This window comes from Aquarana catesbeiana, linkage group LG04 (assembly GCF_042186555.1).
Source record: "Aquarana catesbeiana isolate 2022-GZ linkage group LG04, ASM4218655v1, whole genome shotgun sequence".
NCBI lineage: Eukaryota > Metazoa > Chordata > Amphibia > Anura > Ranidae > Aquarana > Aquarana catesbeiana.
Genome location: NC_133327.1, coordinates 294609101 through 294634868, shown reverse-complemented (window position 1 = coordinate 294634868; position 25768 = coordinate 294609101). Strand labels below are relative to the sequence as shown.

Below are 25768 nucleotides of genomic sequence, written 5' to 3'. Positions count from 1 at the left end.
CATACCAAGAATTACACCCCAAAATACATTATGCTGAGCAAAGAGTAAACAAAAGATTACCTGTGGTTGTAGTAGCGCAGTTGTACACAGGAGGATAGCACTGGTCCAGGCAGCAGACAGGGACTTGGTCAGCAAAAGCAAACGCAATCTTCCAGGCAACAGGCAGGAATACTGTCCATAGTCAGTACAGGCAGCAGGCAGGGATACTGTCCATATATAGTCCAGGGTCAGTGCAGGCAGAGATTGTCAGCAGTGCCAATATATTGGTCCTGGTAGTAGGCAGGTCCATGTGGTGTGGTCAGTTCATGCGACAGGCAGAGGCATGATGGCATAGGTCCTACAGGCAGCAGGCAGAAGTAGGGCCTCGTTCAGGACAGAATGGGGACAGGCTTCTCCCACCCAAATCTCTTTGAAGCCTCCGAGTCTCCAGACCCTAATCTAGGAATGAGAAAACAAATGAAATTGTTTTCTTCATCCAGAAAAACAATTCTGGAGCCCCTCACATATGCGAGACCCCTGTGTTCTGAATCCCACTAGTCCACTGGCAGGGTACGAGATCAGTCCAAGAGGCAGGCAAGAGGCATGGTCAAACAGTCCAGGGTCGGTTCCAGATCAGGCAGAGGTATGTACAGAATCGGTAGGCAGAAGCGTGGTCGAATAACAAGCCAGGGTCAGTTACAGAGCAAGCAGAGGCATAAGGGGTGTGAAGGCAGGAAGTGAGTGTTATGTTTACCATACTTCACTAATAATTTAGTGAAGTATGGTAACGGCGGAAACAGTCAACTATGCAGAAGCCTGGTTGGGAAGGACATTGGGGACAATGATAAGTGGTGTCTCTTCTCACCCCTCGTTTGGAGCACACCCGGCATTTTTTTTGTCGTTTTTGGCCTGTTGGTCTGGGAGGGATTTTATCGGGAAAGTGGCGTTCAGAGAGTCTACTAATTACATCGGATCTAATGTTTTCTGGTGGGCCGTTCGGGTATATAAGGGCAGTGGTGATTTCCTCCTGGTAGCCAAGGAAGGGTTTGGGTCTGTCGGAGTTGCGATAAATTACATAAGTGTTGTAAATGGCCAAATTAAATAAATCGAAACTTTTTTGTACCACTGGTATGTTCTTCTGGTGGAAAGGTAGGGCTCAAGCATCTGGTCGTTGAAGTCGACACCCCCCATATACATTTTGTATTCATAGAGACACGTCGGCTTTTGAATTGGGCCATTCCTCCTGCTGATCTCAACAAATGTGTTGTTGTGGATTGAAGAAAGCATGTAGACGTCCCTTCTGTCTTTCCACTTCACAGCCAGAATTTCCTCATTCCGTAATCTCACCGCCTCCCCTCTTCTTAACTTTTTGTTGACGAGGCTTTGAGGAAAGCCTTTCCGATTCGTCCTTTCGGTGCCGCATGCTGGAGTCTTCTTTCTATGAAGGTTTCGGAACAGGGGCAAACTAGAAAAAAATTTGTCCACATATAGATGGTAGCCTTTCTCCAGGAGTGGGTTTATGAGTTCCTAAAAAACTTTCCCACTCGATCCGATATATTCTGGGCAATTAGGGGGATGTAGCTGGGTGTCCTTCCCTTCGTATACCATGAAGGCATAGGTATACCCTGTAGCACGATCGCACAATTTGTACATCTTCACCCCATAGCGGGCCCTTTTGGTGGGAATAAATTGTTTTAAGCCCAGCCTGCCAGAAAATTTGATAAGGGACTCATCCACACATATGTGTTGGCCTGGGGTAAACAACTGGGGGAAGATTTCTGAAAAATAATTTATTAGGGGCCGAATTTTAAAAAGCTTGTCAAAATTTGGGTGATTTCGGGGAGGGCACTGGGTATTGTCGTTATAGTGAAGGAATCTCATAATCATGAGATATCTGGTCCTGGGCATTATTGAGGAAAAGATGGGCATGTGGTAGATGGGGAGGGTAGACCAATACGAACGTATTTCATTTTTTCTGTTTAGTCCCATACAGAACGTGAGGCCCAAAAAAATTTTACTCCTCCACTGTTAGGGCTCTCCATTCGTAGGGACGGGCATAATAGGACGTTGGGTTGCTTGCAATAAATTGTTGGGCATATAGGTTGCACTGGGCAACAATAGATGCAAGCATGTCCTCAGTAAAAATAAGGTGGAAAAAGTCTATCTGGGAAAAATTTTCTGTGTCCACCTGGACTCCTGGCTGGGCAGAGAAAGGGGGAACGTTAGTTTTTTCTCCAGTAAACACCTTATACAGCCCACTTCCTGTTTCTTGTCTGGTCATTAGCCTAGGCTTATGACATCATGTACAGCTCTCTCACTCTTGTGAGAGTTTGCAAGGAAGGGAGGAGGGAAAGAGTCATAAGAGGGTCAATGAGAGCTGCAGAGCTGGATGTGTGTCTGTGTGAATCCAGGAAGTTAACAGGCAGCTTCAGCTGCCCACAGTTAAAATGGTTGCTGCCAGACTCGGTGGAGGGATATTTCTGCAGCATATTTGGCAAGTACAGAATCACAGTATATATAAAATAATATGCAAAGTGGTTGGAGGGAAGCTTCAGAATGACATAGATGGTTTTTATTACAAATTATGTGAGCAGACAGCAGTTCCTTTTTAACCAATTCCTGTCTGCGCTATAGCCAAAAGATGGCTACAGCGCAGGGTTACTTTGCCTGGAGGGTGTCATGGATGTCCTCCCTTAATCGCGCTGTCCTTAGGACACAGCTGATCACAGATGGGGTAAAGGGCCAATCACAGCAGCCCTTTACCACATAATCGGCTGTGTCTAATGACGGCTGATCACGATGTAAACACAAGTTGGTTATCGGCATTCCTTTACTCATGCTGACAGCGTGAGGAAATTAAGAGCTAATAACTGGCTTGTGTTAAAGGGACATCTACACTGATAATCAGGGCGCTGATTATCAGTGTCCAGATTATAAGTGCAGTCCCAACAGTGCCCATCAGTGCAGCTTCATCGGCATGTAGCATGGCTGTGCAATTGTCATAAAAAGTGTGACAACGCTGAAATCTGAAAATTGGCCTGGGCATGAAGGGGGTAAAAGTGCCCAGTAGGCAAGTGGTTAAATACAGTGGCACGATCTTTATACATATATAGTGGGGATAATGGCAATTAACCACTTGACCTCCAGAAGGTTTTATCCCCTTCATGACCAGGCGGAATCAGCTGTCAGACAGGTGGGTGTATCCTGGCAATATTGTTTGGATCCTTCCTAAACTTGGCGCTACTCAGTAGCCCACGATCAGCTGACTCTTGGTTACAGAAGAACCTTAATAAATGTACTTCTGTACTTCCTTGACCATAAAGAGAAGTATGGACAAAAGAAGGATTTTTGTCCATACTTTTTTCTTTTTAAACTTTTTTGCCAGCTTGTTTCCTTTTTATATTCACCAGGTAATCCTACAAAAACACATATCCTGTTCCTAGATGGTACTATGCTCATTTCTCCACTGTATCTGTGGAGGGAGCCATGGCTGGACTTCAGATAGTTCTGCATTTTGCTCTCCATTACATGGGGGATGCTGTGATGAGTAGTTTAGAGATGACATAACATTTTTATATGCACCCATTTCAGCTCAAGGAAAGTGACGTGGATACTGCATTTCTGGCAAGATCAAGAGGTTTTTTGTTTTATTTCCGTTTTTGGCACTTTCTGAAAATGTTCTTGACCTGAAGAAAGAAAACAAGTGCAGCACCACATCTAAGGATTGAGAATACAAGGAAGAAAGGCGCCTCTAAGTGTAAAAGTTTACAATCACTTTAATAGTGACAGACAATTGGCAACTCACATGAGTGAAGATAACAGTCACATCTGTAGGTAAGGCATCCAGTAGCAAAATGGGTGACAGTCACGATACCTCCAATTCTCCACTGGTCTAGGGATTGCATGTGGCAGGCACATCTATATGTGGTATTATCCCAGAAAGGTAAAACAGTGAGCCGTCAGGTGCCCTCGCTCATGGTGCTGCAAAGCGTGATGTCCTGGCTGGAAACCACTGATGGTGATTTCGGCCGTGCGGTGATGGCTCAAAAATGAGGCTTAGGTTGAATGAGGCAGAGCGGCGTGGGGCAATGACATTACTAAGGTGCGACGCGTTTTGAAGCTCTGCCGCCCACCTTGCTACTGGATCCCTTACCTGGAAATACAATACATCCCAAACAGAAGGGGACAAGAAAAAGTTGGGGCTTATCGAGTGACAGTGAACACTTACAAGATAATATAAAGTACAGTTATTAAATGTAAAACATGGAGGTAGATAGAGGTAACAAACACTGGCCTGACCCCAAATCATGTAATGACTAGTCACACTGGACTAGCCAAAGATGTACATTAACATGCGGGACATAGACAACATATAACGCATAAGACAAAGCATCCGGATGCCAAGTGAATTGGTGTCAGTCCACTCAAGGCATTGACATTCTGAATGTCCATCAATCTAAGTCAATGCCTTGAGTGGACTCATCATATTAGCATATACCCATAATCTGGCAATACACGAGTTTATACAGTAACCCGGATTTTTGATGGACATTTTTGCTTTGACAATCTACCTGTCACGGCATTATTGACTTTGCCACATCTGCATTACAGCATTTCCTCTCTATACAGTAACAACTGAACTTTATGATGCTCTTCTCACCACCCTTTACCCACGCCTTTCTCATGGCTAGAGCCCCCAGGGGGTTGGCATCAGGTTGTTCCACTAATGGCTGTTGCTATACATCAGTATACCTGAGTGAGCACAACTGACAGCGATTCACTTGGTGTCCGGGCGTTTTGTCTTTTGTGTTATATGTTGTCTATGTCCCACATGTTAATGTACATCTTTGGCTAGTCCAGTGTGACTAGTCATTACATGATTTGGGGTCAGTCCAATGTTTGTCTACCTCCCATGTTTTATATATAATTAATAATTGTATTTTATATTACCTTGTAAGTGTTCACTGTCACTCGATAAGCTCCAACTTTTTCTTGTCCGCTTCTGTTTGGGATGTATTGTATTTACAGTTTCTTTAGGGGCTGAATGACACACTACTACATTTATTTAAAACCTGTTAGTTCAAGACTCTTTTTAACTCATGTTTAGCTGGATGCCTTACCTACAGATGTGCCTGTTATTATTTTCACTCATATGAGTTGCCAATTGTCTGTCACTATTTAAAGTGGTTTTAAACTTTTACACTTGGAGGCGCCTCTTTTCCTTGTATTCTCACTTTTCGCTGGAATTGGCCTCTATTTCTACCTGGTGTGCAGCCCTGAATTTATGGACCCTATCACTCGCCTTTTGTAATCTGGATTAATATGGACCTTTTTGGGTTAACTTAGAGCCAGTGTTTTGCGCATTGTACTTGTTCACATCTAAGGATTGGTAAGCAACAATATATAATTTTTTAGTTCTTGGGTTTAGGTTTTCATTTTCTAACCTCTTTAGCCCCTCTAGGTATTTATTTGCGGGAGAATCATCAGCTGTAAAATGCCATACTGTACCTGGATTGATTCTTTAAAAGAAATAGTGGAAGACTGTTTTTCAGCTATGATAGGTTGTGTACATTTTGTGAAGATTAGTCAACAATGCCACTGATTTTCATTTGTGTCTTTCCATCTCTAGGGTATTACTTTGACTACTTTAACAGCTTAGTACATCCTTTATGATGGACTCTAATGAAAAAGAAAAGATGATACAGAAAGACCATTTCAGTGAAGAGGAGGTGGAATTTGTAGGTGTAAGTATATCATTTAGATATGTGCCGACTGATAGACACATTTTTCTACTCCGTTGTATTGTAAGTGCTTATTTAAAGCATAAGTTCACCTGTTGGGGGAAAAAAATAACTGCACGTATTTTTGTAGGGAAATTATTGTGCATTTATTATATTTCAGTTGTGCAATGTCAGGCTTTTGCAAACGTGCCCTGCAGCTTTCAGCCCTTGCCTCTGAAAGGGGCTGACTGTTTACAAGCTCCAGGGCTTGTAAATGATTTACGAGAGTGCTCATCAGCGACCTTGCAGTTCATTGAGGACCAACTAGAAGCCATCAGCCCCAAAGTTCTCTCACTCACAGATTGCTGTAAATAAAAGCTAAGGCCATGTGGGCGGAGTGCATTTCAAATTCAAAAGCGGGCTTGGTGAGAAGATCCTCTGCCTGCTCTCATGGTGCGGGGGCCAGGTCTGGAGCATGTTAAACTTTACACATGAATTATGGGTGTAATGTGCTCTGAAAGGTGAACTTGGCTTTTAACCTCTGACTGCACATGTATTAACCACTTGCCAACTGCTGCACGCTGATATACGTCGGCACAATGGCAGCGGTGGGCAAATGGGCGTACCTGTACGTCACCTTTACCTAGCGGGCACGCGTGCCTGCCGCGTTCAGCGTGACCGTGCCTGCGGACTCTATGTCTGCCGGTCTTCTGGCGATCGTGTCACGGAGCCGCAGAATGGGGAAGTGCCTATGAAAAAAATAAGGCATTTTCCGGTTCTGCCTTGTGACATGACAGAGATCACTGCTCCTTGTCATCGGGAGCATTGATTACAGTCATGTGAGTTGAAGCCCACCCCCCACAGTTAGACTCACTCCCTAGGACATACTTAACCCCTTCATCGCCCCCTAGTGTTTAACCCCTTCCCTGCCAGTGTCATTTACACAGTAATCAGTGCATTTTTATAGCACTAATCACTGTATAAATGACAATGGTTACAAAATAGTGTCAAAAGTGTCTGATTCGTCCTCCATAATGTCGCAGTCACGATAAAAATCGCAGATTGCTGCCTTTACTATTATAAAAAAATTAATAATAAAAATGCCATAAAACTATACCCTTATTCCCCTATTTTGTAGACGCTATAACTTTTGCGCAAATTAATATACGCTTATTGCGATTTTCTTATTTTTTTGGGGGGGGGGGGGAGCAATATTTTTTACTATAATAAATATCCCCAAAAAATATATAAATATATATAAACAAAAAACTAATTTTATCTTCAGTTTAGGCCGATATGTATTCTACATATTTTTTGGGGGGGAAAAAAAAAAATGTAGAATACATATCGGCCTAAACTGAGGAAAATATTTGGTTTTTTTTTTTTTTTTTATATATATATATATATATATATATATATATATATATATATATATTTGGGGGGTATTTATTATAGTAAAAAATATTGCTTTTTTTTTTTTTTTTTTTTTTTTTTTTTTCAAAATTCACTTTTGTTTTTTGTTTATAGCGCAAAATATAACCGCAGAGGTGATCAAATACCACCAAAAGAAAGCTCTATTTGTGGGGAAAAAAAGGAGAGCAATTTTGTTTGGGTGCAACGTCGCACGGCAGCGCAATTGTCGGTTAAAGCGGCGCAGTGCCGAATCCCAAAAAGTGCTCTGGTCAGGAAGGGGGTAAAATCTTCCAGGGCTGAAGCGGTTAAAGGAGCGCCACAGTGCTAAAATGCCATCGCATTTTGGCAGTGGTATTCTGTGCGTGTGCTATAATGAAGTATTGGTAGGAGGAGTTAATTTACTGGCAGATGCTGCTGTGTCACCAACTTCTACTTCAGCTGCTGAGCGCACCACTGGGTTGTAAATGGTTCGCATGGCTCCTCTGCACACACAACGGCTCCTGTATACAGCACAATGCTGCCAGCTTCTCTGCATCTCCCCTGATCATGGGGAACACTGTAAGAACTACTGTATATCCTTCCCCTCAGCTGTACACTTTCCTTCCTGGCCCCCTCTCCCACCCCTTATGTAATTCCCCCCCCCACCCCCCCACCCCATCTTAGCTTGTCACTGTCCAGCTAGCTCGCAGCAACCTGCACAATAAATTCTGTCCTGATGATCAGCATTCTTTGTCTAAGCTTATCTAACAGTGATCCTTATTTTCCTATGCAGGAAGGGCCTTCAAGACCTGTCCTGGAATGTATTGACCTGGTTAGTGATGATGAGTCACAGATTTTGTACCAGCATGTAAGTTTGTTTTAATAAAGTCTATATCAATACTGGGCTACTTGTTATAAAGCAATTTGATCCCAGGGGCAGATACTGCTCCATAGAAAACTCTTCTCCAAGCACTTTTTTTCCCTTGTTATCAGTAGTGCTCTTACTTCAAAATCCTGATGCAAGCATAGTGCAGTGTACATTTGTATAGCGCATCTCTGTGTAAAAGTCTATCTTTTTTGTTTGTGGACCTTGGGGTGTGTGTGTGTGTGTGTGTGTGTTACAATGTGTGTTTTTTACTTTTATTTTTTTTTTTTTTGGAGAAGAAGCAGCTAATACAATGTTTAATCCCCTAGTACTGGCTCTAATCTCATTTTAATCACTTGAATTGCTATGTTGAAATGTTGTGTGGGTAGATGGTAACTTAGTGAGTAGAGCTGCACGATTAATCCTAAAGAATCGAAATCGCGATTTTACTCCCCTCCTGATCTTAAAAAAAACATTTCCCCATTCTATGTAACAAGTCCAGAGTTCTCTGCTCACTTCTGACAGCTGACAAAAAAAAATCCATGCAGCCTGCCAAATTTATCTCAATATCCCTGATAAGGAGAAACATTGTATCATTCAGTACTTTTAGATCAAAGGAATGATCTTCAGTCTGTAACAGAGGGCAGTTTAACCACTTAGGGTCGGTTCACACTAGGACGACTTGGGATCCGACTTGTAAGCTCTCAAGTCGCCCCAAGTTGCTTTACTGTGAGCTTTGCATTACAGTGAATGAGAGTGTCCTAATTGACACTACTGAAGTCGCTCCGACTTCAGAGCGTACTACTTGTACTACTTGGATCCGACTTGTAGGCGACCTGTACCCATAGAATTCAATGGGAGTCGCCTCCAAGTCGGATCTCCGTCTGCATTCAAGCGACTTTACAGGGAAAAAAATTAGTTTGCCCAGGCAAACCCCTCCCTCCCAGAGAGCTGATTATTCTGTGATTGGCCAAAGTAGCTTGTCCTGGAGGCGACTTGAAGTCGCGTTGTAATTTGCTTAAAGTCGCGTTGAAGTCGCGCTGAAGTCATGTTGCCCCTGTGTGAAGCGAGCCTTAAAGACTAAATCTTTTTTCTGACATTTGTTGCTTACAAGTTAAAATCAGTATTTTGTGCTAGGAAATTACTTGGAACCCCCAAATATATATATATATATATATATATATATATATATATATATATATATATATATATATATATATATATATATATATATAATGGCAGTTGCAATATTTTATGTCACACTGTATTTGCGCAGCGCTCTTTCAAAAGCAATTTTTTTGGGGGAAAAAAGACACCTTAATGAATTTAAAAGAAAAACTAAACAGTTAATTTAGCCCAATTTTTTGTGTAATGTGAAAGATGATGTTGCGCTGCGAGAATCGTGATCTTTATTCTAAGCAAAAAATCGTGATTGCCATTTTAGCCAGAATCATGCAGCTCTAACAGTGAGCTGTATTTTCTCTGTTTAATTTTATTTTTTCTCTTTTGGAATAAAAGGCATCATTTCAATTTTTACATAAATTTTTTCTTGTTTTCTTACTTTTGGGGGATTATTTTTTTTTTTTTTTTACCTTTTTTTTAGAGAGAAGATCGTGTTAACCATCCGATGGAAAGAGTGGCTGCAACCCTTGATCGTCTAGCACGCCATGTTGAGGTGCAAAAACAGAAGCAAGCAGAGAAAAGCAAAGCATTTCAGGTAAGGTAGAGAAATAGAAGCAAGCCAAAAAAAAGTTAATTAGGCATGTCTAAGTTGAAACAGATAAAATGCAAATGAAGTTCAGCGTATTTCCAGGATGGAAAATGATCCTCTAGATACAGTTCAATTGCTATAAAAGCCCACACGATCATTCACACTAGGTGTTTAGCCCTGGTACATGGGGCTGTAGTGTTTAGCTGTGGGCAGATGTGCACTGTCAAGCCTCTGCCGGCAGCCTGTCAAACTCAGGGGCTAACAGCTGCTGTAGCTGGGTGCAGCTGGATGGTGAAACTAGTAGTATTTATGTTTGGGGCATCGTGCTCAGCGACAAATGCTCAGAATGCAAGCATTTTAGAAGTTCATCCCTTGGCACATAGGGGGAGATTTACTAAAACTTGAGTACTCAGAATCTGGTGCAGCTGTGCATGGTAGTCAATTAGCTTCTAACTTCTGCTTTTTCAATTAAGCTTTGGCAATAAAACCTGAAAGCTGATTGGTGTCTATGAAGAGTTGCACCAGATTTTGCCCGCTCTAGTTTTACCTTAGGTTCACACCTATGCGTTTTTGCATGCCATGTTTGCGCAGGCACGGCAGCCCATTCAAATTAATGGGCTGCTGTGCCTGTGTATCTGCAAAAAAAAAAAAAAAAAAAAGGTGCATGCACCTTTTTTAAAAAAATGCTGCCGCAGAAAAATCGCATGGTATTTTTGACCATGCAATTTTTTTGCGGTTCAGGCACACACACTGATTTTAAATGCGTGGGGGTGCCTAAGAATGCATGGCAGCCCTGTGCGTTTCCGCAGAGCAGTGTGTTTTCCCTGCCGGTGGTTGCGAGTATGGGAATCCCTACGATTCCTGCAGCCACACACAGAAGTGTGAACCTAGCCTTCATAAATCTCCCCCACACTGCTCTAATAAGTACCGCTAGGTGCACCGTCCAGCCACAGCAGCTGTCAGCCTCTCATTGTTTGATAGGCTGCCAGCAGCCCTTACTGAACAGTGCACCTTTGCCTTCCTTTATAAGACACACAGATCACTGCTCAGCCCAGCCAATCCCTTCCCTCCTTTATTGGCCAAAGAAAGAGTGGTGCCTCACACACACACAATTGAAGGGGAACATCTTTATGGGGAGGAACTTGACAAATATATAAAGATGTCACAGGAGGATAGGTTTTACTTCCACAGTGGAAGATCCCAAAACCCCCCCTCCTCAGGAGCCTCTATTTCTTCAAAATGCCTTAGTACTCTACACAGGCTTCAACTTCAACACCTAATGCCCTGTACACACGACCGGTTTTGCCGTAGGAATAAACGCCGACGGAATTCCGCTCAAGCTGTCTTGCATACACATGGTCACACTAAATTCTAACCATCAAGAACGTGGAGATGTACCACACATACGACGGGACAACACGTACGACGTCTCGTACTTGCTTCAGAGCATGCGTCATTTTTGGTACGTCGGAACAGCATACAGACGAGTGGTTTTCCCGATAGGAATTTGTTCCTTCGGAAAAATATATATGTTCTCTATCTAAGTCCGTCTGAATTTTCGATGTAAAAAGTCTGATGGGGCATACACGCGGTTGGAATATATGATGAAAAGCTCCCATCGGACTTTTTCTGTCGGAAATTCCGACCGTGTGTACGGGACATTAGTCTTCCTTTCGGCATAAGACTTGGGCCTGCAACCCACCAAGTCCTCCAAAAAGCCCTCTTCCAAAAAGCAGGAGCACCCTCACTCTTAAGAGCGGAGGGACATCTGTTACAGCTTGCTTCTCCCTGGGTCACAGAAATCCCAGACTGACACAGAGGTCGAAGCTCTACCCCCTCAACACTTTTCTCAAGGACAGTCAGATTTGCAGAATGCCCTGAACCATCTCTTGTTGAAGGGAGTAGTTGTGCCATTACTCCCACAAGACAGGTTAGTCGTGCTGTCTTTTGGACTGTCCTCTGATCCTAGAGAACTCGCAAAGCTCCTAGCACCTCTTCTTGTCCTTAGAGCTCGGGCATCCTGATCACGGGTTATCCTGATGAACGACTATCTCCCTTCCAGCTGTCTGCAAACATCCATAGGACAATTCAGCTGCTCCAGGCGTTTGGTTGGGTAATCCATTTCCAAAAATCTGCTGTCCAGCCTTTTGTTAGTCTGGAATACTTGGAGTTGGTCCTGGACAAATCTCAAGGAAAAGTACAATGAGATTATTGAGAGTTTTAAGCCTTCTGGTAGCTTCCTTTTGGGCTGTATCATTCACCCAATTTCATTTGAGACCTTTCTAACACATCTTGTCGACCTGGAACAAGCATGCTTTCTCTTTTGATCTTCCCATGTTCCTATCTAGCCAGGCAAGCAATTCCCTAACTTGTGGGATGATATGACTTTCCAGTGAAATGGAAACTTAACAGCAGATGACAGTCTTTCAGGTTGGGGAGGTCGTGTTCCAGTCCCTCACACTACGGGGAACATGGTCCTCGGTGTAAGACAAACTCTCTATCGACATCCTGGAGCTCAAAGAAATAATGGTGACTGTGCAACCCCCCGACTCTCCTTCTGCAAGGACAACCAATCAGGGCACAGTCAGAGAATGCCATGGCCTTACATCAGCCATCAAGGGGGCACCTGGAATTATGCAGCCACTGTTTGGCACTCTCTGTAGTCCACATATAACAGACAACTGGAAAGCAGATTACCTTACCTGTCACTTGATATATATGTGTCACACTGGATTTAAACTGCAATGACTGCGACTTTTATTTGTGTGTGTGTGTTTTCTTTCATGATTATGCAGGACAAGTTAAACTCCCAGCGTGCACATGGGTTGCAAGAGTTGGCGCTTAACAAGGATCGCCCTGGTGCAAGTGCTGCAAAAATTTGTGTAAACCAGTGGCTGAAAATGCCAGGTGAGTGATTATTACATTTAGTTAAGGTAAATCTAATTATATATCAATCTAGGTTTCTGACAATAGTGCTCATTCACAGAAGTCTGATGGATGTGTTTATATAACAATCCCATTCTTACGTCAGTGTCCTCAGTCTTCCACACATCTGTCCTCCAGCTCACATCACTGTTTTCAGAGTAGTGTTCTCAGGTCCACTTCACATCACCTCCACCCCCTTCACATTAGTGTACTGAATCCCCTTTAACACACCCCCTTAATTCACAACAGTGTCCTCAACTCCCTTCACATAAATTACACACACACACACACCACTCTACCCCTTCCCCCTCCCCACATCACAAATCTCTCCCTCACAGTAGCGTGCTCTATCCTTCAGATAACCGGCCCCCACTTCACAGCACTGCCCCCTTTTACACCATCCCCCTCTCACATCACACACACACACTAGTGCGCTCTGCCCTCTTCAATTCTCACACACACACACTTTTTACATAATCTCCCTCCCATATCACGCCCTACCCCCACAGTAGTGTGCTCTTCCCTCTTGATATCCTGTCACAAATCCCTCCCTGCCCCCTTTTCCATCACCCACTCTTCCCCTCCAGTGGTATCCTCTGCCCCCTTCACTCGTCTACCTTAGAGAGGGAGGCAGGATCGTAATAGACTGAGTGCTGGAGGCACAGCATTTGATGGAGGCCAGGGGCTACACCAATTTACTTTCCAGGTTAACCAGCAGGTGATTGGTTGCTAGGATGCGAGGTAGTCCTAGCAACCAAATCACATGCTGGATTGTTTGAAAAGCTAACCACCGGCAGCTTCCGCTCCCGCCTCCCATATAATGGTGTGCTAACTGTCAAATTTGCTTGTGTCCCTAACCAAAATGTCAAACCATCAAATGGCTAGTGTCATAACTGATCACATGTGCAGTGCCAAGGCAATTGCAGATCAAGCAGAAGCAGCGTCCTTGGCTGTGAAGGGCGAGAGGGTTTAATTCCACTTTAAGGCTGTTATCTGACTGGCCTCTACAAATTCGGCAGTGCCTAAAAATGGAGAGCAGCTGAGCATGTGCAGAGCATGGTATGACAGTGTATTACTGGATTTTACACAGTATAAACACTTATGGTTTACATAGCTATACCTGCAAAAGGGTCCAGCCTGAAGTGATCTAGCAGGACCTAATTTTCTGAGTTCCACTATAAAAAAAAAAAAAAACGCACTAAGGCAGCCACCCCACGTAACGACTGATTAGCTGCAATATAAGCAGTTTTTTATTAATTTATTATTTTTTATTTTTTTGGGTTTACGTTTACTTTTAAATACTTTTTAAGTTCACCTTTTGTAACTTGTTGTAACATGTACCAGTGTAACATGTTACTATTGCACCAGCCCCCACACCTCTCCCTGATTCAATTTAATTAAACCGTGGCTGTGCAGGGCTCCGCCCACCCATCCTTGTCATTCCTTCACAGAGTTCTGTGAAAGTGAGAACTACAAGTACCGACAGCCTTTGCAGCTGGCTGCTTGTAGTTCACAATGAACTATCATGGCGCTGTTAAGCGCTCTAGGTATTTAATTGATTCTCTGTCAGTGTCTAACTGCCTGCTCGTCCGAGGAGACAGCTTACACAGGCAGTCTGCAAGAGTCGCTGATTGCAGGTACAATGATTTTCAGGCTTCTAGTGAAAATCGTACATCATGGGACACAGAGCCATAGTAATTACTATGTGGGTTATAGTCCACCTTCAGGTGCTGGACACTGGCACACCCTAAACAGGAAGTTGCCTCCCTATATAACCCCTCCCATACCAGGAGCATCTGTTTTTTCGCCAGTGTCTAAGGTGTTTGTCACGAGTGAAGATGTGCTGTGCTGAGCTCCACTGGAGCAATCCTTGCTGGGGCTAGTTATGCAGCCAGATCCATTCAAAGTGTCTTTTAGGCCAAATTGAATGGTACCTGGGCCTCCTGTCCAAAGAACCAAGGTCTTTGCTTGTAAACGCTTCTCTTTTTAGAGAGCTGGACCCCGGGATCCAGTACTTTTGGTATTAAGGCCATAAAGTTTTACTGGCGGGGTGCTATTACAGGTCCAGGATTGTGGGTTCCCCAAGGGTCCCGAAGGTTTAACGGAACCCACCGTGAAGGGTAAAAATTGGGTCTGTTGGTTTTACGACAGAAACCCTGCGGCGGAAAGGTAAGGGGAGTTTTCTAAGGAATTTTTAAATTTTCTTATGAAATGTCTCCTTTAAAGTAAATGTTGTTATGCCTAAGTGTCACCACTGGGGGCTGTATGGAGCAAGTACCTTCTCATTCTTTGCTCAGAGATCACGCTGTGTCGCAGAAGCAGCAGACATTTTTCCTCCGACTAGCAGGCAGACCTCCGTTAAGTTTGGGGGGTTTTGCTTCCGCCAGATACCCCCACCTGAACTCTTCCCCTCTTCATGAGGCTGAGTATAAGGCCCCTTTCACACTGGGGCTGTGTGGGTGTCGGCGGTACTTGCAGCGGTATTCGGCCGCTAGCGGTGCGGTTTTAACCCCCGCTGGCGGCCGAAAAAGGGTTAAAATCCCTCATACAGCGCGGCTATTGCCGCGGTATAACCGCGCTGTCCCATTGATTTCAATGGGCAGGAGCGGTGAATACACCGCTCTAAAGAAGCGGTTTGCAGGACTTTTTTCACCGTCCTGCCAGCGCACCGCTTCAGTGTGAAAGCCCTCGGGCTTTCACACTGAACAAACAGCGGAGGCTGTTTAGGGGCGGTTTGCAGGCGGTATTTTTAGCGCAATACCACCTGCAAACCACCTCAGTGTGAAAGGGGCCTAAGGGAGAACTGAAAATGATCAGCAATGCCGTTTTCTTTCACCACCCCTACTCGGTGGCGGCTTCCAGGTCTCCTCCACGCCATCCCTCCCTCACTCACAAGCCAATCCCATCGGATGCCCGTGCTTGCGCGAGAAAACTCTTTTTTTTTAAAGAGAAAGGGGGGGTGCGATGCGAGGTGGGGGCGGGGCTTAGCGCAGTGTTGGCATCCTCCAACGCGGGAGTATGTTTTTTAAAAAGAAAACTCCCATTTGTGCTGGCTGCAAAATTGTCAGAGAGACATAAGAGCAAAGAGGAGCATGAAAGAGGTTTTGGTGACACAGGCATTTTTCAAGCTCCTTCTGTGCCAGGGGCATCGGCCTCCAGGCAGTCACAGCGACTTCCACTGTCGGGTTCAAGAGGTAATCCTCAGAGTTAACGGCAGGGACAAAAGAGGTCTTGGGGGAGAAAACCTACAAGATACTGAAGCCTCCTTATGAGGAGGCGCCCCCGCTCGCTCAATAGGGGAAATTCTTCTGCAGTTCTCAAGGATCTGACAGGAAGAGTGTCCACACGAATGGGGGACTTCCTCAATAGCTCTAAGGTACAAACTGGACTTCCAAGAGTTCCCGTATCCTTGTTTTCTCAAAGCAAACGTTCCTAAGGATCCAGAGAAAAAGAAGTCTTTCTCTCGAGCATTGGATCATCTTTTGGCAAAAAGTGTTCATAGTGGCCCCCATGTAAGAGCTGAGGTTGGAGTTTGGTGAAATCCAAATGGACATTCTGGATCTCAAAAATCTAAATTCAGTTCCTGAATATAACCACTCTTTTTTTCGCATGGAGTCAATCCAATCAGTTATCTCCATCCTACAAGGAGGAGAACTTCTGGCATCAATCAACGTCAAAGATGCATACTTCCATATGCCTAGTTCCTCGCTCACTAGTAATATCTACTTTTCAAGGTGGAAAATATTCATTTTCAGTGTGTAGCTCTGCTTTCCGGTCTAGCTACTGCATCTTGAGTGTTTACAAAGGTTCTGGCCCCTCTTCTAGCCAGATTAAGGGCCCGAGGTATAATGGACGATCTGTTCTTGATAGTCCAGTCAGTAGCCCGCTTAGACCAAAGTATGGTCACCACATTCAACTACCTGGAATATCTAGGTCGGTTTCTCAGCCTAGAAGAAATCTTCTTTAAAACCATGAAAAGGGCTAAGATACTTAGGTCTGATCATAGGTACACCCAGAAAAGGGTATTCTTGCCTCAGGCAAAAATTAGCGCCATAAAGGAACTGATTTAGGTTGTCAAAGCAAGATGAATTCTTCTATTCAACTTTGCATGAGGTTGTTGGGAAAGATGGTGGCTTCATTCGAGGCTGTTCCTTATGCTCAGTTTCATTCGAGACTGCTGCAAAACATTATCCTATTGGCTTGGAACAAAGGGTTCAAGCTCTAGATTCCCAATGTGTCTGACTCCAAACCCTACGGCCACATCACCCTGAAAGCGCCCGATCTCGTCTGATCTTGGAGACTAAGCAGGGTTTGGCCTGGTTAGCACCCGGATGGACCACCTGAAAATACCAGGTACTGAGTCGCCAGCAGTTTTTCCTGGGAAAATGGTTCCTTCACTCCAATATCTTCCTATCAAAGATGGGGGATCCCAGACATAGATCTGTTTACATCCAGGTTCAACAAAGAAATCGACAACTTTGTGTCAAAAACAAAGGATCCGCTAGCATGCGGAACAGATGCTTTGCTATTCCAGTGGAATCGGTTCTCACTGATTTATGCATTCCCTCCTATTCTGCCTGCGTCCACAACTTCTTTGCAGGATTAAGCAGGAAGGGAAGTCAGTGATTCTTGTGGCCTCCAGCGGGGCCCAGGAAATCTTGGTATGCAGGGATCGTAAAGATGACAGTAGGGGACCCATGGACCCTACCGCCATGGCCAGACCTTCTTTCGCAAGGTCCGGTATTCCATCCTACTTTACAAACGCTAAATTTAATGGTTTGGCTATTGAGATCCACACTGAAGAAACGTGGACTGTCAGGTTCAGTGGTTTCTATCTTGGTTAATGCAAGGGAGTCGGCCTCCATAATTATATTTTATGGAGTCTGGGAAGCATAGGTCTCCTGGTGTGAAACCAGGGGTTGCACCCCAGGAAATAGGTCAAAGGTAGAATCCTTGACTTTCTGCAGATGGGGTGAGAAATAAAGCTGGCCTTGAGTGCTTTCTAAGGACAGGTCTCGGCCTTATCGGTATTATTTCAACGACCACTTGCTTCGCTTTCTTTGGTTCCTAACTTTATTCAGGGGTAACACGGCTTAATCCCCAGTTAGGTCACCCCTGAACCCTTGGGACTTTTTTTTTTTTTTTTTTTTGGACCGATACATTTTCCCTTGGTCCTTTTTTGACAAGGATACTATTTTTTCTGGTAACCATATCTGCTGCAAGAAGGGTATCAGAATTCTTTTAAAGAGCCATGTTATTGTTCACAAGGATAAGGTAGTATTGCGTCCTCATCCTAACTTTTTACCGAAGGTAGTATCAGGTTTTTATCTTAACCAGGATATTTTTCGCTCTACTTTTTTTTTTTTTTTTTTTTTTTTTTTCCAGAACCCTGTTCTATGGAAGAAAAAAAAACTACATTCTCTTGATGTGGTGAGAGCAGTCTACTTAAAGACGACTGCTCAGATTTGGAAAACGGATGTTTTGTTCGTATTGCCTGAAGGTCCTAAAAGGACAGGCAGCATGGAAATCTACTATTCTAAATGGATTTGACAAATAATCGTTCTAGCTTATGGTTTAAAGAGGTAGTTTCTTCTCTCTCAAATCAAAACGCACTCCTCTAGGGCTGTTAGTGCTTCGTGGGCAGTGCATCACCAAGCCTCCATGGCTCAAATCTGCAAGGCCGCAACTTGGTCTTCAATCCATACATTTACCAGATTCTATCAGGTGGATGTAAAAAGACATGAGGATGTCGCCTTTGGGCGCAGTGTACTGCAGCAGAAGTCCTCTGATCTCACGGTGCCCTACTTTTGTTGTGTCTCCGTCCCCTCAGTTGGCATTGCTCTGGGACATCTAACATAGTAATTACTATGGCTCTGTGTCCCGTGATGTACGATTAAAGAAAAAAGGATTTTTATAACGGCTTACCAGTAAAATCCCTTTCTTTTGAAGTACATCACGGGACACAGAGGTCCTGCCCCTCTTTCTAGTATAAACGTGTATTGCTTTGCTACAAAACTGAGGTAATCCCGGTAGAGGGGGTTACAGTCATGGCCAAAATTGTTGGCACCCCAGAAAATTTTCCAGAAAATCAAGTATTTCTCACAGAAAAGTGTTGCAGAAACACGTTTTACTATACACATGTTTATTCCCTTTGTGTGTATTGGAACAAAACAAAAAAAAGGGAGAAAAAATAGCAAATTGGACATAATGTCACACAAAATTCCAAAAATGGGTTGGTCAAAATTCTTGGCACCCTTTCAAAATTGTGGATAAATAAGATTGTTTCAAGCATGTGATGCTCCTTTAAATTCACCTGGGGCAAGTGACAGGTGTGGGCAATATAAAAATCACACCTGAATACAGATAAAAAAGGAGAGAAGTTCACTTAGTCTTTGCATTGTGTGTCTGTGTGTGCCACACTAAGCATGGACAACAGAAAGAGGAGAAGAGAACTGTCTGAGGACTTGAGAACCAACATTGTGGAAAAATATCAACAATCTCAAGGTTACAAGTCCATCTCCAGAGATCTAGATTTGCCTTTGTCCACAGTGCACAGCATTATCAAGAAGTTTGCAACCCATGGCATTGTAGCTATTCTCTCTGGGCGTGGACGGAAGAGAAAAATTGATGAAAGGTTGCAACGCAGGATAGTCCGGATGGTGGATAAGCAGCCCCAAACAAGGAAGCAGGCTCAGGAAGCATTAGTGTCAGCGCAAACTATCCATCGACATTTAAATGAAATGAAACGCTATGGCAAGAGACCCAGGAGAACCCCACTGCTGACACAGAGACATAAAAAAGCTAGACTACAGTTTGCCAAAATGTACTTGAGTAAGCCAAAATCCTTCTGGGAAAATGTCCTGTGGACAGATGAGACTAGAGGTCGACCGATATACCGGCCGATATTTGGCGTTTTTTACTTAATCGGCATAGGCCGATTGTGCTGATAAAAAAAGGCCGATATAACTTCACCATTACTTGCAAATGACTTCTGTAATAGAAGTCAATGCAAGTTGCCTGAAGTTTTCTCTGAAGAGACTTCTTATCAGATTTGGCAGGCTGCCCAGAGGAGGAGAGAAGAAACATTGTATCTCTTCAGGTTCTGGATGAGCTGAACTCCTGTGTAGAAGTTCTCAGTTTAACCATTTAAAGACTAAATCTTTTCTGACACTTGTTGCTTACAGGTAAAAAATTCAGTATTTTCTGCTAGAAATTCACTTAGAACCCCCAAACATTATATATATATTTTTTTTTTTAGCAGAGACCCTAGGGAATAAAATAGCGGTTGTTGCAATATTTTATGTCGCACGGTATTTGCGCAGTGGTCTTTCAAACGCAATTTAAAAAAAAAAATACACTAAAAAAAATACACTAATGAATTAAAAAAAAACTAAGCGGTAAAGTTAGCCCATTTTTTTTTCGTCCAAAAGTTTTGATTATCTGTTTTTGTGTATTTAATATTTACAATATAGTTTTATTTTTTTGTTATCTAAATTCTACATGCAAGTGAACTGATTGGAGGTTTGTTTTGTTTAATAAATGTTTAAATGTAAAAAAATTTCTGTATCACTTATTACTTAAGGTTGCTTTCACACTGGAGCGGGCATGCGTTGACGGTAAAACGCTGCTAGTTTTAGCGGCGCTTTACCGTCATTTTAGCGGCGCTATTCGGCTGCTAGCGGGGCGCTTATAACCCAGCTAGCAGCCGAGGAAGGGGTTAAATGCGCCCCTGAAGCAAGCGCTTCGACAGCGGTGCGCATTCATTTCAATGGGCAGGAGTGGTGGAGCAGCGGTATGCACCGCTCCAAAAATGCTGCTTGCAGGACTTTTTTTTTTTTTTTTTTGTAATTCCTTTATTTTCCAAAAATAAGTGTTACAGTTCAGTAGACACAACAAAGAAACATACAGCTTATATGTATATAATAAAACAAAGATAGAGATAAGTCGTTGACAAAGTCAGATGCCAATACAAGAGTGTATAATAACATTTCCCTTGATTACACGATCTGTGGAACATGTATGGAACATAAAAAAAGAGTCCTGCAAGATAACTGTCTGGTTGCCCAACCGGGGAGGTTTCCTGAGAGTGACCCTTTTTAATCAATTAGATTGTATAACTATCATGACCAAACAGTAAATAAAATAAAATAAAATACTCTCCACTGACCAGGGATAAAAACTCCCTAGAAAGCCAGCAGAGTCCAGCTATGGGATACTACCAGAGTGCGATGTAAACCATGATATACAACATATCTGACTAAACCTTCCCAAAGCTGGAAGAATATAAAGGGGGGATAAAAGAAAGGGGAGTTGTGAGGAAAGAAGCGGTAAGAGACAGAACAGAAGCATATGGGAGGAAAGCGAGGGTAGAAGAGGAAGGATAATGAGGAAGAGAGAAAAAGGTAAAGACCAAAAGCGGCGGTGAGGCCCCTCCACCAGGCGGGGTCCCCAGACCGGGGTTCATTCAATCTATGCCACCTCGCGGAGGTATGCCTCGGAGTAAATAAAGTGCTGCCAGGGACGCCACGTCTCCCGAAAGGCCTCCTCCCTGCCGTACAAGGTGGCAGTAAGATCTTCCATATCACGCAGCTCATTGACCTTGGCATACCACTGGATTTTCGTTGGTGGGGTCTCCTATCTCCAAGATAAGGGAATACAGGCCTTAGCAGCATTCAGTAGCTGTATAGTAAGGGAGGCTTTATATTTCTTGATTGGTCGTCTAGAGAGGTGCAGCAGACACACCCCAGGATCCCCCTCCAAAGTGGCACCCATCAGATGTTCGATCGTGCGTGTCACCTCCCGCCAGTAGGGTTTGATCTTGGAACAGTCCCAAAAAATGTGGAACATTGTTCCTTCCCCCGTCCCACAGCGCCAGCACAGACTTGAGACCTGCGGAAAAAACCGATGCAGAGTGGATGGCACTCTGTACCATCTAGTCACAATTTTGTAACATGTCTCCTGGACCCTGGTGGCCAAAGAAGATTTTTGGGCGAAATGTAAAATCTTTTCCCTCTGTGGTTCATCAAAGCGAACTCCTAAATCGTCCTCCCATTTAGAGAGGAAAGGGGGGATAAACCCCTCTGCTGGAGAAATCAAGGAGGAGTAAATTAAGGATAGAGAATGGTGTATGGGTTCCCTGCGGTGACATATTCGTTCCAACTCAGTAAGCAGGCGTGAACTGCCCAGAGTCCGTGCGCATCGGCGTAAAAAGTTACGCAGTTGGAGTCCACTCAAGAAGTCCAGTGGCGGGTTGGAACCTTCCAATCCGGCAGCCGCATTGAGCTGGCCATTTGGTCCAAGAAAGTCGTGAAGTTGTGGCCACCTACCCTCCACTGACAGGGACCTATAAATTGGACCCTGGCAGCCAGGTGGTAAGTCTGGGTTACCTAAGATTGGCACCATGGGGGAGGGCATGGGGGATACCGAGTGTAATAATCGATATAAATATTAATATTATATCTGTGTATTAATTTGTCTAGTCCCTATAATTGGTCTCTTAAACTCTGAGCACATGCTATTGTTAATATCAGAGACCTTTCCAATCACGCTTCGCCAGGACTCTGGAAGTGAAAACAACAAGAGCAGAATCAAATTCTTATCCATAACATCTGCTCGCTTACGACGTTTACTTATAGTTCCTTCCTTGGAACCCAGGAACTTAGTATTCCTGGCTTCTGCAACTCTGACCAAACTATCAAAACAACCATGACCTCTTTAGGCTGAACCCACTCTAAAATGGATCCCCATGGTATGATCAACAATTTAAAAACAAAACGAACGTCAATGTTGACTCTCAAAAATTCTCAATTTAAGCATCAAAAACACAATGCATTATCTGTACCTATGCACCAACCCCCCTTTCAGGTGGACAAAGCGTACACCTTGTAACTTTTCCCACCTGAATGAACATAAAACAAAGAGAAAAAACAAACTCCAAAAGCTAGAATGGCTTCCTACCAACAACTCTTGTCTTAAATCAACAAGATGTATTCAGCTGCAGGCCATATCCCATGACCATCTATTCAGCTGCTAATTGACGGAATAGCCAGTTACCCCCCTTTTAGGTGGACTAAACAATATTTCTCCACCTGAACAAACAAAAATAAAATGGATGACTAAACAACTACCAAAAATATTAAAAAAATCAAAAAAACTTAATAACAAAAGAAATTAAAATTCTGGCCATTATCACACAAAAACAACATGACAAGACAACCACCATAAGACAATGACAAACGCTCAACTTTTAACTAAAGACATCCATGGATTTTCCTCCTGAGAAGAGTAAGTGCTCATTGCCATCTGAAAGACAATTAGTTAATGGGAAAAACAAAACATCTGTACCTCATCACAACATTTGTAACACTTGAAACCCTTAATGCCTGACTATTGTTTATCTTATTTTTTCATTGTTTGCAAACAATTACTAATTAATGAGCTCATGGTACCATTTGATAATCGATTATGCCTTTACCATAACCTAACCCCTGTTTTGCTAAATGTGCCCACTGTTGTTCTCTTTTCAAAGAACCTGCAAACAAACACAGACATTAGTATCCAAACCAGTTTTATCTTCTTCCAAGGTCTCTGAAAAAGGAACACAAAGATGGTGATTACACACAATTATCATGCCAATTGATCTTTTAAGTCCCCCAAGCCTTTTCCCATTAATTGTAATGTTGGGGAACATTTGCTATGTATAAGGTTTAGATGTGAGCGTCGTATCTAAATAAAATATGGCAAGGAAACATTGACCATAAAATTCTTAACATCCATGCAGCTCACTAAGTGCTGCCAACTTTGTTTCCCCCAGTGCTACGTTTGAATAACCATGTGGCTACCTCCATTTTGACTTTACGTAACTGTTCCACATACTGACGATTTTCAGTCTGTAGTCTCCGCATTTGGGCCTTTAAAGGGAAATGGGTTTGAATACTACAGCCTCCATGCTTTGGGTTGCTACCCCATCGGGCAGAATACACTTCATAATGCCTTGGGGTCGTGCTTCTTTTGATACCATTATTTGCCGCCCAACAATATTTAGCGATGTGACCCCCCCCTTTACACAAAAAACATTTGAGGGCTGGTCTCTCTGTATAGGCCCTTCTTTGAGCATACGGCAGTGGAAACTCGCATTGCTGGACATTATTACTACGATTACTATGCTTGGAATAAGCAGACTTTATACTTTCATCGTCTGAGGAGTCATCAGAAGTTTCAACTCCTGAATCACTTTCAAGCACAGTTATCGCACTTTTATTTACATCTCCACCATTGATTTCTGTCATAGCAACAACACTTGCAGCAATAAAAGCGTCTGTTTTTTCTGCATGCTTCACTTCTATCTTTGCTGAGCACTGTGCATGTGCAGAGGGTACCTCCACCATTGCACATTCAGCTTTTGCATGTTTGAAGGATAACTCCATTATGGCTGCCTGTGCACCCTGTAATTCCTCCCTAAGCAGTGTGATAACACGCAAATTCTCAGCCTCTTTTTGATTCAATGATGCGATACATTGTTCCTTCAACATACATGTTTTTTCTAACTCATCTAATCTCTGTTCCAATACACACTTCTCAGTCACTAATTGCTGAATGTGATCAGCAACATTTGCATCTGCTTTTGCAACCATTGCCAATATATTCTCTGTTTACACTTTGTACCTGTTCAAATAATTGTTTCCTCTCACTATACCATTCTAATTCTTTTTGTTCAGCAATGTCTTTCATCTTCACCAACATGCATATGGCAATTCTCTGTTTCTTACCTTTTTTGGAAGACTTTTTATACTCTATGGCATCATTATAAATACTGCATTGTTTTAATAGATCATTGTATTGGCCTGTTAATGCATTCTTTTGTATAGACTCAAATCTAACACAGCCCTACTTGTTAACAAATTCTTCAATGGCTTCCATTGATATGCTAATTTGCACCTAGCTACAATGAAGTTGCTTACACAATGCCCACAGCTAGACAACAAAACACACACAGATAAAACTGTTTGAAAGCAAACTCTGACTTGTAGTTCCACAATCAAGAGCAAAAAAAAACAAAAAAAAAAAAAACAAATCCGAAAGCCGTTTAAAAATAACTTTGTTCCTCTCAGCTCTACAGCCTACAATATACCAGGCACACTCTTAGTCAATGCCTTACTATATTCCCACTGATTTCTAAACCCCTTAGATTGCAGGCCACATTGAACTTCTGTTGGAACAGAGCGCTATTTCACACTCACGTGGGGACCAAATAAAAAATACACTAGTAATGAAATCAATAAGAAAAAAAATTAAACCAAAATAAAAATAAAAATCTATATTTCTCCCACTTTTTCCTCAAAGATGTGTGGTTTATCCTGTCAATCTGCAGGCTATATCAGTACCAGGGGTGATCAACCCCTTCACTCACCAGTACCGTTTACTGGTTACAGGCCTAAAACACATTAACGATACAAACGTTTAACATGTATACATATATCAGCCGAAGATCTCACCAGGTTCTACGCGTCCGTCTCCCTGATGAAATATTTCACCGAATCTTCATGACCATCCAAGCATGGTTTCAGAATTCGCGAGCCAGCGCCAATCTTGTCCACACTAGAGACGATTTTCAGTTCTGGGTGTATTTCAGGATTTATGCTTACATGGACTCAAAACAAAAAATACATTAGGTTTTTGTGGATTCTGTGTAAAAATAAAATTCACACGCTCTCTGGGGTGCCAATTGTAATAATCGATACAAATATTAATATTATATCTGTGTATTAATTTGTCTAGTCCCTATAATTAGTTGATCTATTAAACGCTGAGCACATGCTATTGTTAATATCACAATAATACCAGGTTAGCTAAGAAACCAAACACACGGTGCTGCTAGTAAAACAAGTTACATTTATTTCCCAATAAAAATAGGAATGTATTAAAACAGCATAATTAGGAAAACTAACATAAAGATACTACAAGAAATTGCAATATTACAAGGCCTACAATCGTAACACAATACAAGATTGATACTTAGCACATCCTCCTCGGCTGGTCCTCAGGTCTTAAAGAGACCGTTTCTTTTGCAAACATTTCTTTTTAACAAACATACCTCATCCAGACCCCCCCCCCTTTTGCCTTTCCAACTTTGCCTTTGGACGAATCACAGTGTCTCTGGGGCGTTCCCTCAACAGG

General features: G+C 42.9%; 2 protein-coding genes across 3 annotated transcripts in view; one reads left to right on the top strand and one right to left on the bottom strand.

Moving 5' to 3' along the window:
• PRIM2 (DNA primase subunit 2) overlaps nt 1-25768 on the bottom strand; it is a 449872-nt gene that overhangs the window by 330330 nt on the left and 93774 nt on the right. The window lies entirely within an intron of this gene.
• The window catches only part of LOC141140007 (E3 SUMO-protein ligase ZNF451-like), an 85404-nt gene that overhangs the window by 4129 nt on the left and 55507 nt on the right, over nt 1-25768 (top strand). The window contains exons 2-5 of the mRNA XM_073626711.1: nt 5609-5723; nt 7885-7959; nt 9560-9673; nt 12463-12574. Of these exons, the coding sequence (XP_073482812.1) occupies nt 5649-5723; nt 7885-7959; nt 9560-9673; nt 12463-12574 (376 nt within the window). The 5' untranslated portion in view covers nt 5609-5648. The remainder of the gene's footprint in view (nt 1-5608; nt 5724-7884; nt 7960-9559; nt 9674-12462; nt 12575-25768) is intronic.